This window comes from Lagopus leucura, unplaced genomic scaffold, assembly GCF_019238085.1.
Source record: "Lagopus leucura isolate 7727_CA_CO unplaced genomic scaffold, USGS_WTPT01 Super-Scaffold_100012, whole genome shotgun sequence".
Taxonomy (NCBI): domain Eukaryota; kingdom Metazoa; phylum Chordata; class Aves; order Galliformes; family Phasianidae; genus Lagopus; species Lagopus leucura.
In genome coordinates, this window is record NW_024962267.1 from 16,748,971 (window position 1) to 16,762,753 (window position 13,783).

The 13,783-nt window shown below is 43.1% G+C and overlaps 1 protein-coding gene across 1 annotated transcript in view; it reads left to right on the forward strand.

Annotated features, from left to right (window-relative positions):
* The window catches only part of MAP2 (microtubule associated protein 2), a 192,001-nt gene that overhangs the window by 139,113 nt on the left and 39,105 nt on the right, over positions 1-13,783 (forward strand). The window contains exons 6-7 of the mRNA XM_042874432.1: positions 6,159-6,272; positions 8,513-8,590. Of these exons, the coding sequence (XP_042730366.1) occupies positions 6,159-6,272; positions 8,513-8,590 (192 nt within the window). The remainder of the gene's footprint in view (positions 1-6,158; positions 6,273-8,512; positions 8,591-13,783) is intronic.

Below are 13,783 nucleotides of genomic sequence, written 5' to 3' on the forward strand. Positions count from 1 at the left end.
CCTGTGCCACCTCTTTTCACCTGGTCTCTGTGGTGCACCTTTCTCCAAAGGCAGTCTGAGCATCCATACCTGTGTGGTTCAGTGCGTTGTACCACTAAAGGTTTCTCTTTCCATGATACACGTGCCTCTCCTGACCCATTCAGCTGGCTGGCTGGTGAGTTCTGCTGACTAAATTCATCTGTCTCATCCTCATTGATGCTACAGCGGCTTCAGTCAATGAGTTTACTGGGGAAGCGATGCTTGTCAGTTGTGTTGTGGTTTCGTTTAATTTAAAAGCTGATGGTCCCATTATTTCCCTTCATGCCTCCTGCCAATTACTGTTGATTTTGCCAACATCCAGATCAAGGACCTACTTACAGCAAAATATTTGCACTCACTGAAGTCGTTTGACAGCAAATATTTGAATTTTGCAAAGCCGTGTTACTGCTTTTTTTCCATTATTTGTGCTTTATATGACTTATTCATACTGTTTTGATTGCTGCTGCGCGTTTCTCTTTTAATCCGAGCGCAGAAGGCAGGATTTAGAGTTGTTATTAATCCCCATGATAAAGCCCAAGGTGTGCCTTCCTTTTTCCATCAGAAGCATCAGCAGGTGCTGCCCTGCTTCTGTTGCCCTGCTTCATCAGTCCCAGCTGCCTCTGGGGCTGCTGAGCGGGAGGTCGGGGCCCTCCCTGGAGCTGCTGTTGAATGCCTCTCAACAAATCCAATAGCTATTTTGTTTATAGTCCAGCTGCACTCAGAATTGCAGTACCTGAGGGAGGAGGGTGAGAAATCCATTGGTGCTGCATGCTTTTCAAATGGTCAAAGATAGCGAAGGGCTACTTTGTGTCTTCCCTTTCTGCAGAAATATGTTTGGGCTGCTTTGCCTTGCACAGCAGCACAAGTTCCTCCTTGCTTTTGTTGTTGACTGGATTTGCCGTGCCAACAATTAGTGCTGGTTACCTTGGAAACTGCTCTGCACCCTGCTGAGGATTCTGACAGGCACATTTTGACTGAAATTGCTTTGTTTTCCCAGTTCTGCAAGCATACATGCAGCTAATCCTTTTGCTGTGCCCTGCCTGTGTTCCATTCCTAAAATGTAGCATAATTAATGAAACATATTATTTTATCCTTTCCATCTGTTTGCATCTTTCTTTATCCCTGTTTTAGCCTCAGTCCTCTATGAGCATTAATTACCTTTTGCTTTAAACAAGCTCGCTGTTAATTTTCACGATGGGGTCTGTGGGGTAACGTTGTGAATGCATGTGCAGTTTGACACAATTTTCAGTCTCCTCTGTCTCTCCTTCCTGTCATCCCTTTCCTTTGCTTTTCTCCTGGAGCATTTGTTGTGCTGCGTGGTTCCAGCATGTTAAACTTTGTTTGTGCCCTAAACAACCTTTGCTTTGCAGAGACCAGATGGCTTCCTCCATGGCTACGACAAACTCTACTGCCCCTGTAGTGGTGTGAGATAAAGCTGCTGCTCAAAAGAGCAAGCAGTGGTGCTGCTCTTAACTGGGAAGGTGGAGTTGTGGCAACATCAGGGCACCCACCTGCAGAGCAGGAAGATGCTGAAACCAGTCCTCAGATTGCATGGGGGAATGAGGGAGATGGAGAGAAGGCCCTGCTGGGTGGGGGCTGTCGGAGGCAGCTATCGCTGCAGTGTCGCATAGGCTGTCATGTTCACAGCACAATTGTTTCCTCAACAGATCGTGCCCAAGGTTATGGTAGGTTGGGAGAAGAGAAAGTGGCCAGGGCTGAAGGAGAACAGTTACAAAGGGCACGAAGGGAATAGACACACCACGCATTGCTGCGGAGATCTGTCACAGATCTAATTTCAGCTCTTGCCATTACAGCTCTCAGATATTTCTAACAGTTTTCCAGAAATGTTTGGTGAAAGCTCAGGCATTTTTAAAAGACTTCTGTGACCATCTGTACATCTGTCGCTGGGGCTGGTTAAAAAACTTAATGGGCTGGAAAGGCTTCCTGGGAAATGAAAATGATGTAGGAAATGGATTCAGGTGGCAGTGGAGGCATCTGCAGTCCATCGACAACTGCAGCAGGATCGATAAGAAATGAAGAAGGGCTTTGAAATGACATCTTGGCCTTCCACAAGTTCTGATCCCGGATCTTTGGCTCTGCTGGAGCCATCCGCTGGTCCCTAACCATGCTTTTACAGACCCTGTGTCTCTGAGTTGTTTGTGGGGAAAGGAGGCTCCAGATGTCCCACTTTGGTGCGCTAGAGTCTGGGCTTTGTCACACCTAAGGGGAATAATTGTGCTTGTTTCTAAGGCCAGGAGCAGAAGGTGCTCACTGGTTTGAGTTTTAATTTTGGCTTAAGTTAACACAGCAGACAAGATCGATGTAAGCTCTCTCAGCATAGCATGATCCTCACATCCCTGCCAGAGAATGGCCACAGCACGGTTAGTTACCAGACAAACATGAGCATGGGCTGAAGTGACAGCCCGTAGGAGAGCGGTACAAGTGCCACCCCTGTGCCTTTTAGCTCCTGGTCTCTCAGCTCGGCCTGCCCTGCTTGAAGAGCTCATGCTGAGCATGGTTTGCAACGTCTCTTCTCACAATGGAAATCATATCTGAGGGCCACCTGGACTTTTGGTACCATGCTCCCTGCAGCCGGACTGCATCCTATAAGCAGCTGGCATTTTGGTAAAAAGAAACAGCCCCACTTTTGGCCTTCTGTTGTGCTGGAGTTTTATGTGAAGCCAAGGTCTCTGTTGCCTTTAAGAAATATGCATTTGTTGTTGTCATTTGTTAGTGCTGTTTTTGAAGGGACAAAGTAGGGGCAAGGGGTGTCTACCTGGCTAAAGAGAGAGAAAATAAAACATTACAATGAAAGCTCTCTGCAAAGCTTTTAAGCTGTGAAGAATTTGCCTGGCATCCAGGCTGGCTCACTGTCCTTTTTTTTTTTGTTCTTTATCATTAGGCTTCCTTGAACTTTAACTGAACCATAAGGAAACTATGAAGAGTCTCAATAGCTGCCCTGTGAGGATTTGACTTACCCATTGGATCTGCTATTTATAGTGTCCATTAGTACAAAAATGTCTGTCCTTTTGCAGCAGTCATGTATAGCAAAAACACTGCTGTTCTGGTGAACTGCCTGTGCCTCCTGTGTCACCCAAAATATCCATCAACAGAGTGCTCAAAGTGAGCCTTTCTTGATTTTAAAATAGAAAAAAAGGATAACAACCCTGAGGACATTTTTATTTTTTATTTATGTATTTTCGTAGTCTGGAATTACCATTTTTCAAGAGGCACCGTTTTACCTCCAGCCGCATCTCCCTGTTCAGCATAATGTGTGTCCCAGGCAAATTAAATCAGGAAGAGAGCTGAGGGGGCAGAAGCTGTCTTACAGCCTTGGAGGGCCCATCTGCACCCCAGAATCAGGCTGTGTGTAAACAAGTATAAATTTGTAACAATCAAAATCGTTTGTTGTATAGATTTGTCCTACCTTGCTGGGAAGAAGCTTGTGGTAGTTTGGGTGGCAGAGACTAAGTGGGTTTCCTCTGGATATACTCCAAGCTACTCAATATGGTAAAAGTTTCGATACTCTGTTTCTGAAACATTAATTGAAGCCTTTTCTTGTAATTTTCATGTGCAAATAAGCTTAAAAATTGATTTTCTGAAGTCTTCCCAATTGTATCAGTGCAGACTTGATGATGTTACTTCTGTTGGTATCATGGTTTATAGGTTGGTGTGGAAGTTTGGACAGAAGGGTCACATTGCATGAGTGCGGTGTCTTCCAGAGCCACAGTGTTCCCTGCAAAGCTCTGTGTCCTTCTCCATGCTTATCAGAGCTGTCAGGGCAGTGTTCCTCCATATTCTCAAATGAACAGAATCTGAGCACGAAAACGCTGCGTGTTGAAGGTTGCTTTTTGCAAGACTGACTTCCTACCTGCATTCCTTGTCCTGCCATGCAAGGTGCTGCAGCTCGGGCTGTGAGGTGCAGTGTGGAACAGAGCTCCACGTGTCTCTGGAGAGAGGGAATGCCAGTCTGGAGAATTCATCTTCCTACTTGTTTCCTGTACTGTTGTGCAGTCTGTGTGTGCCTCACAGCACAGGGAATTGTCAGGACCTGTAAGGATTTCCAAGCACTGTTTGTGTCCATTCCACTGCTGCGCACCATGTAACCATCTGGGAGGGTTTGTGAAGCATCATCTCTTCCCTGTTCCTCACTGTGGGGTACAGAGGAACACATCCAGCAAGGGTGGAAGTGGGAAAAACTCCAAAATGAGATACAGGAGCCTAAAATGCGACTGGGAAGACTGATGGGGTTTTAACCAGCGTCGCTCTTTGGTCCATATGACTGGAGCCACATGCACGAGTTGCTTATGGGGCTTGGTCTCATTTACATAACAAAGTGGAGTTTCACTTAATGCACTGAGGGCGTGTTGTTGACTAGAGGGACAGAGAAGCAGAGCTGCCACACCTGGCCTCCTGCTGATACGGGCATCTGTATCACGTAGTTTCTTTCATAAATATATTGATCTCCATCTCAAAGCCAGATGAAGTTTTTCCTTCTGTGGGGAAGACTGCCGAAGCATCATGCAAAACGTCTTCTGATTTCAGGTCTGATTTCAACTTGATCATTTATCTAGTCAGTTTATCCTTGGTTTTCCTCATCTATTCTTAGATGAGCAGTTTTTAACAATCAACTTATTTTCCATTGCTTGGTGGTGGTTCTGACACATTCATCCATCAGCTCTTGGTATTGGCTGCAGCCAATGATGCTGTGTTGTAGTCCCCGCCCTCCTGGCAACCAGTCAAGAGGGAAGTGAATGGTAGGATATAAATACCAACAATTATGAAAGTTCTTTGCCAGTGGGTTGTTTTTTTAATATCTCATTACATACTCAGTTTGTTCAAAAGGGAGATTAACGGAGCGTTTTGTTTTCAGATGAGCATGACCGTGAAAGTCGAGTAACTTGCATCTGTGTTTCTTGGGGAAAAAAGTTGGTTTTTCTGAAGTACAAATGAAGAAAAATAACTTTGCATTAAAAACACTGTGGAATTCTGCCAGAGTGAGATGAAGCCACTATTAATCTAATGGACAGCATCCCTTGTTGGGGTGGTTGCCGTAAAGTTGCAAGTAGGGCATTGATTTAAATATACTTCCCCTTCCCTTGCCTGGAGGGAGCGGTAATGGATGAGCAGAGAGCTTTTATTTCTGCCCCCAGGGATGGTGTTTAATGGGGGCCCTGCGAGTGCAGAATGTTGCCATCTGCAGTGGGGTGGAGCAGTGCTGAGCGATTCCTCGCTGGAATCCTCGCGATGGAGGATTCCACTGGACACACTGCACAGTGCTGGTCATGGGGAAAGCAAAGCATGGTCGTGGGGCACCCACCTCCATGGAGCATGCAGCAGCCCCAGCGACTCTCCTGGTGCTCCTCTTCCTTGCCCGAGCACAAGCAGCAGCTGGGAGCAAACCAGTATCCCAGACCAGGGCCTGCGAGTCCATCCTGCACCATGGATGTTATCTTCTGCAGTCCACTTGTGTGGTATTCAGTGCTACTGGTTAATTAAAACTTCTTGTTGCATTCTTAAAAGGGATGAGGAGCCCAAAATACACGTTTAAATCATATTGAAATATTTGTCTCTTCTATTTCAAGTCCCTCATTAGCATATCCTTAGATGTGTAAGTGCCTTTAATGCATATTAACTGTGTGCTGATGGAGTGGAAACATCTGAAGTACAAGTAAGAATGCAGCTAACTCCATACATAAAACGTCATGAAATCCAGTTACTGAAGTGATTGTGCTACCATGGTTTGCAAAACAGTACATAAGGCAAAAAAAAATAAAAATTTGCAAGACATTTTATAGATGATCATTGTAAAATGTTGCTGTTGTTGCACATTGTCCCTAACAGACCAAAGGAAGAACGTTTCATAGTGCTGCTTCGTGCATCTTTCTGCAAAGGCTGGAATCCTGGTCTTTATAAACACTCAGCGTTTTCCACAGAGGTCTTTTGAATATCTTGTCCTTCTATTTCATTTTTAATGATTTGCTTTTATTTCAGGAAAAGATTACCTTCTAGAAAATGCTTCAAGTCAGTCTCCATTTTTTAATATGCTGTTTAATCTTTACAATTTTTGAGAAATCCTTCTCATTATTGTGCTTTTCTTTGTGTTGTTTTTTTTTTTCTCTTTTTTTCTGCTGCCACAGAAGAAGTGTCTGCAAGGATAGTGCAAGTAGTAACAGCTGAAGCTGTAGCAGTCCTCAAGGGTGAACAGGAAAAAGAAGCCCAGCACAAAGATCAGCCTGGACCACTACCTATAGGTAAAACAAGATGAAGAATGCTCAGAGTATCCTTGCATCTGCAAACATCATATATACATATATTAAAAAGAAACCCAAACAAACAGTTTGTATTCAACAGCACAGTGTGTATTCATGTAGGTCATAGTCGTGGGTGAGCTACGGCACCATGCGATACTGTCACCCTTACTGCCTCAGTTCTTCATTCCTCTTTGGCAGTCCCATTCACTGTGTGCCCACAAGGGCAGCTTTCCACCTATCTATTGAGCAGTGCAGCTGTGACTAGAGTTGGTGGAGGTGGTTTTGTGTGGTGGACCAAGCAGCACTGACAGCCCTTTATGTTCAGCTGTTGGAGAGGAAGCTTGATGTCTGAAGAGACAAAGATTAGGTGAGAGGCATATAAAAAGAATGAGATTTTATTGATTGATGGCAGCTACTCCAGAATACGGAAGATGAGCTTCTTGACAAGACACAGAGAGGAATAGGGGACCAAGGGTGGGAGTGGGAGAGGGGACAGCAGTCGTGAGTGTGAGGCAGAGGGAGGGACACCAGGTGGAAGCAAGTGCGGTGCTCCAGACTGGAGGTGGTCCAAAATGCAACTGTATGTATATAGAGGTAACTGTACAGCCATTTGTGGGTACAGTGCTTCCTCACTGCCAGAAAACTTCCTCAGTTGCCCAGAGCATGTACACAAACACCAGAGAAAGACCAAATGCTGTCCTGAAGTGATGAATGTCTTACAAGCCTGTCCCCAGGATTAGTCTTGCTGAGAGTGTGTATGTTGTGATCAAATCAAAATAACACTTCATGGTATTTTTCCCACAGGCATTCCACTTGGTACAGTGGCTGGACCCTGCCTAGGAATGAATTACAGTCAATGAGTAATTAAAAGAATTAGTTGTAAATTTGATCCCTAGGTGTTTTGCTTCATTGGATTAATTTTGAGCTGCAGGTTCAGCAGAGTGATGTGTGGCTCAGTAACTCCCTTCTTTGCAGAGACTGAATATTACGTGAAAGACCCCGATTCCACAAAACACTTCATACATATTTAAGGACACAATGCTTCACTGGGGCCTTTGTGAGTCAAAACGAGTATTCAGTTACATGCAGTGAGGTAAAACACTTCAAACATGGTAAGGAGTGCTTCCTCAGTTAGCACATACTGGTGTTACAGTTCCTGTGATCAATCAGTATTACATAAATGCAGCTACAAAGGGCCTGTAGTGAAGATAGAAATACTCTGTGCCTGGACAAGCAAATCTGACAGGCCACTCACATAGGGCTTTCTTCCAAACTACATTGGTCTCAGGGGAAAGAAGGCCAGGAAAATTCTTCTGGGGCTTTGAAAGTGACCCTTCTATCCTTGTAAGGAGTCATGAACTGAGAGCTGGTTGTTGGGACTTGCTGTTTATATAACAGATCTGTTAACGGACTCGTTACTTTTCTCTTCTTTTCTTCTTCTCCTTCAAAATGTGGCTCAAGTCACAGTGGAAGCTTTGGTTTAAAAAAAAAAATGAATCTCAAAATGATTAGTATGAAATCAGATGCAGAAATTATGTTTAATTCATTTAAGCAGCAGCTTGTTCAGGATTTTATCATACTTTTATTGAAATTAATGAAAAAACATCATCTGGTTTCAGCATGCAGACTCGTGACTGGAAATGAATTGAAACATAACCTAAGTGAAGCTTTGATTTCACAGCATCTCACTCAGCTCAATTGTTAACAGGTCATAGCTGACATAAGTTCTCTGTGCTGATGTCTTTTGTATTTAGACAAAGAGTATTTGCATACATTCTGTAATTAACTTTGAACTCAGTAGAAGCAAAATAAAAAAATGGTTGTAAAGTGTTTTGTGTTCACATACTCAAGGTAAACTGAAGATTGGATGCCAGTTTCTCGCTGTTACAGTTAGCCTGAATTTGTAAAATCTCTCCTCCACGGATGCTTTATTGTTGTTGCCTTGAGTGACTGAAGGCTAAGTGCCATACTGATCTGAAAGATAATTTCATACTTCATTTTTTGTATGGCACTCTCTGACTAGAATTTTGAAAATAATGCGTTTCATCTAAGAAAACAAATCTTTTTAATACAGCTTTAACAACCCAGAGTTCTGAAAGGTTCTCCTGCAGATCCCTGGCATGCAGGTCCCCATCCACTAATTCTCTCAGCTGGGCAGCGCAGGCTGACTGCAGCCTGCATCAAGCATTGGTCTCCTGGGAATTAATTGCTGTATCTTGTTTCCATTGTTTGATTTCCAGCAGTCGAAGAGTCAGCCAACCTGCCTCCTTCCCCACCTCCTTCGCCAGCTTCTGAGCAGACTGGAGCTCTGGAGGAAGGTAAGGGTCTCCTGAACAGTGTACGGCTGCCAGAGGAGGGATGAGACATGAATCTAAAGCAAGGGGGAATCAGAAAACGGAGATACCTCCTTCAGCTTCATGTGGAAAGATAAGGCATTCCCCAGCAGTAACTCCCCATCTGCAAACCAACTGCAGTGCATGGATGAGGTAGATCCATATGCACAGACATAACTGACAGGATATGTTAAGTACATCCATATTGAAGAAGAAAAGGTGGTGATGCTAACTAACCCTTTAATCTGTCACATGTAATATCAGCTGGGATGTCTGCTATCCCAGTGTGGTCACCAAAACTCAGTCAGTATGGGTAATTCCTGTTTTCCTAGGATTCTTTTGTCTGGATTCTGTGTTGTTTTGCTTTTAATCACCGTTAGCTTTGTATTTGGAATCTTAAACACATGAAAGTAAGGAGGTTGAGCGTTGGATTGTTTTTCTGATCTTCAACCTGTAATTCCTGCTTCAGTGTCTGCATGCAGTGGGGTTTGTACCCATCGTGCAGGAGTGAAATTCTAGTCTCATAAAGAACATTTCTGTTATCTGCACAATGAATATTCAGTCTCCATAGCCCATGATCTCTGCTTTTCCCTCTTGCTAAAATCCCCTCATCAAAGAAATCAAGCGTTCACTTAATGTTTAAGTAGAAGTCTAAATCCCAGTGAAGTTGTCACTATGGTAAGCGTGTATGTCAGTGGTTTCTTCAACAGAAAAAGAGTGCTGCATCAAGGTCATCAGTAGAGAGAGAAGGCAATATACCAAAGCTGAGCCATATCACGTAGATATAAGGAAAGAATTTGGGTTCAGAGTCTCTAGGGGGCTGTCAGCTGAACTCTCCAGTGTGAACAGTGTTTTTGTGTGTCCATTTATTTAGCCCTTCTTTCCCCCCCCCCCCCCCAGTTTTTTTTTCCCTAGTAAATGTATGAAAGTAATTTCTTGTCATTTGCTGAGCAAACTTTGTTAGTATTTTAACAGAGACTCTATTAACTTTGGAAGTGAATAGCTCCTACTGCGTGTGCTAACATAGTTTATCGAGACACTGCAGTTAGGCGTGTTCATTCCTCCAGTCCTTTCTGAGATGATGCAGTTACAGCTTGTGCTAACAACAACATTGGGCAGTCCACTGTACTGGAAATACATCATGGATATATGGTCAATAACCAATATGTAAAATCTGATTTATTGGGTGCTAGTTTTGTTGTGTCGGCGGTGTGTGTGTGTATTTTGAAAAACTGGTACACGAGTTCTCATCATCAAAATGACTGACTGGGAAGGAAGCTAGTAGAGTGTTAGCAAGGCTTTTATAGTTGTTAACCAGGTTTTCACCACTTTTTTTTCTTTTTTTTATAGAGTTCACTTGAGTAGTTTTCCATATGCTTTTTGATTTTTCACATCACAATAAAGGCCCTGACCTACTTCAGGCAAATGTCAGCCCTCTTCCATTACTTCGTTTAGGGTTAGCTTTATGTATTATTTCTATTAATTACGTTATTTGCACGTATTGTAGGGTTTTATAAAGCAGTCACATTGATAATTGTCAGGAGATTACAAATTGTCACCTAAGGAGATGGACACAATCTTGCAAGTTGTACTAGCAGAAGGTGGTGAAATGTAGCCCATGCTACATAGCACGATGGCGTTATCGACTACTGGGCAGTGTTGTTCAGAGCTGGGCATGTGTCTCAGTACATCACTCAATATCACTGTTCTTCTTCTTCCTGCACGTACGTTTGAGTTAATACAGTAGCACTATGGTTGCTTTTTCCCCAGATGTTAACATTGTCCATTTTCAGTGTAGTAGTGGGCTCGAAAGGAAATACAACATTTTGTGTTCTGCTTTATGTTGGAAGTTGTGGTTCTCATTTCCTGTGGGTCAGTTGAGTTTTGCTGAACTCGGGGAGCCAGTTCTGTCATTTTGATTCAGGCAAAGCTCCCACTTGGAAGAGTTTACCTCAGTAGGTTTTGACCCCGTTTGTACTGTACTTGTTTACACCTTTGGTTCCCTATACCACCAGGCTCTCCATCCCCTGCACCTTTACGTTGTCTGTCTTTCTACTCAGAGAAACACATTTATAAATTTATTCAGTTCTGAAGCTGTTGAAGAAGAAAAAGGCAAGTATTTGGTATGTGTATCTGACTCAGGCTTCCTTTTTTTCTGTTTTCTCAAAACGTTTTCCTAGCGCACTTGTCAGTGTGTGTTGCATTGCTCTGCATTCAGAAGAGGCTTCCTTCAGTCATAGTAGACTGAAATCACTGTTGTAGACATGACAAAGGTGGATGTGGCCAGCCATGCAGCAAATACAAATTATTAAAAAAAAAAAAAAAGGTAGAAAAGACAAAGAGGTTTGTGGGTCAAGTGTATTTCATGACAGAAGGGAGGCAGTGGATGTAGGTTTCTTCCTTTCGTTTGGCTGCAAAAAACCATTTCGATGAGCCTGTCCCTTTTTACTGCTGCACAAGGTAAGATAACTAATGTGCCCTATTGACACTATTTCATTTATTTCACCTACTGTAACATATTTTTGCTCAGGAAATTAGATTTTCACTGTCTGATCCTTTCATCAGTTGTATCTGGTCATGCAGGACTGATGCGGTGCTCTCTTGCCAACCTGGCATTTCTTTTGTGCTCTGTGCCTTTTGACAATGGTCTGCAGTATCTTCGTGTAAAAATTCTTCTCAATGTTACAAGATAGCAGCATGCCTTGAGGGACTCCCTTCCATTTAGAAATAAGCATTTCAGGATATGCATTATATATCAAATGAGAATATTTTGCAAACTGAAAGTAACTGTATGTCCTATAAAAAAGGATCTATATGCAGTAATCATTATCTAATGAAGGGCATTCTTGAAATATACCTGCAAGCTAAAGCTGAATTAGCTTTTGTGAGAAGTGATTTTTATCTTGGACTTCAGAAAAACGTGGGAATTCTTCCTGTGCTTTAGATGAAAACTATTAGAAGGGACTAAAATTGCAAAGGAGGTTTTTTTGTTGCATAAATACAAACATATTTCTCTTCAAAGATTTCATTGTCATGTTAGTGCAATGTTCTGCAGTAAGTTCAAAAATAACAAAACTGAAAAAAAAGATGTAAATCTGTGATAACCACAGACATAATGGTTCCAATTAGACTTTGCAATGATTTTGGCCCGTCACAGTAGTGTGTATTTGAGCATTTGTAATGTTGTCAGTCCTGCTGTGCTAAAAAGCAGAAGCAGACCTATGCTTTTTTGACCTCCTTCCATGCAGAGCCCGTGAAGAAACAACTTCCATCTTTGTTCACATCAGTCTAGAACAATCAGAGTTTCGTTTTCACTCCTGTTGGTGCATTTTACATCCGAAGAGTCTGTGTTTAAAATAGGATCCACAGCCAGAAAGAGAACGTCCAATTTTCTCACTGCACTTTCCATCTCTGTAGTGCACCACCTCCTCCTTTGTGCATGTCCTCCCTCCCTGTTGCGCTTCTGGCCACGAGAACCTTGTGTTCTCTTCTCCACAATACCCTGGTTCCAGCAAATAGATAGCAAGTGCATCACACCCCTTGCTGCTCTTGTCCACAGTGATAAACAAGAACTAGTGTGAGGGCATCTGCACAGCACTAGATCTTGCAGTCCTGAATGTGCTCGGGAGAGAGTTGGCTCCTGGGCTGTCACGTGCTGTGCCATTTCTTCATCCTCTGAAACGTATCTTTTGGAAACAGTGAGCCCCCTCAGATCTGTCACTGCATTTTGTGGAAGTTTCTATCAAGAAGAAACCTGTGGTTACGCATTGCAGGTGGATCAAGACAAAAAGATGCTTCACTGCAGCCTTGTTGCCAGGCCTGAAGTGCTAGGGAAAGGTGGGAGGCAAGGTTCAGCCCTGCATTTAGCGTCTCTTATTGCAGGGCTCTGCAGTTTCCTGCTCAGCAGAGGCAGGCAGCTGGTACATTTCTCTACACCTTGCTTTTAAACACACTTGAAGTCCTGAATCTGTGTTTTAGATTACACTACAGGGGTGGAGCATCTAAATTATCAGTAGTTCAAGGCAACGTTTGTGCCCTGAACAAAATTGTAGGTATGACTCCTATAAAGTTCTTTGGGCATTATTTGTATTTGTGCATGGGTGCACTTGACATACATTCATTACTGGTCAGACCAGCTCAGGGCTGTCACAGACTCTGACACAAGGATAGTCTTTCTTTTACAGCACAGGAAGACATTTTGGAGCTATTAATATTAAGATTGATGAATAACTTTTCTCTCTCTCTTCTTTTTTTTTTTCCGGGGGGGGGGGGGGGGGCGTTTGTTGTTGTTGTTGTTGTTGTTGTTGTTGTTTTTGTTTTTCCACTGCTTGAGCCTAATAGGGTTAATTAAAGGATGCCCAGCATCCTTTTCTGGGGCAGAAGAAACACTAATCAATACATTAAGAGCTCTTAGTGATGGGATCGGTTTGGTCACAGGGTGTGACCAGATGATAGAGGTGGATAAAAATGGCTTTCTCAAGCCTGGTAGTGGTAGTAACTGTGGCATTCATGAGCCTTTGGGTTGCACACAGAGATCTGGCTAGTACCAGTTATTCTGTCTGTGTTAAAGGATTGCTTCCTGACTCATTGCTTTCTATCTGTGAGGAAAGTTTTGGAAGCTCTGGGGATCGTTAAGTTGTAATTGTCTGGAGAAAGATCAGGGTACGCTCAGCACGGACGCTGCTAGGAAATCCAGTGGGTTAACTGCAGCTGCCACAGGCAACAACAAGTTGCAAAAAAATGGACTTGAGATGTATTTTCTCTCATACTAGAATTCTAGTTTTTCATGGCTCAATTCGTGGTCAGAGCAGACTATAGCCAGGTCTCCTCTTTAGGTCTGTATGGGTCAGTCATTTTTGTTGCACTGTTATTTTTGTCCAGGAAGAGCAAACCCAGACTATCTCTCCCTGTAGCTGTCAGTAGATGGTGTAGTCCTGAACTGATTATGTGATTATCTGTGAAGCTACAGCGGCGGGTGAATAAAGGTGTCATTCTGAAGAACTGGTAAACTCTGAGGTGGGAAGCCTTTCCTCCAACAGAAATGAGCCACAACAGTGTGAAATACAGGACCAACAGAGAGTGCTATGAGCAGCTTTGTGTGGCCTTTTTCAGAAGCAAAGAAAGCTGGCAATTAGACAAAGGCACTTTTGTTTGTTTGTTCATTTTGTTTAACTGTTA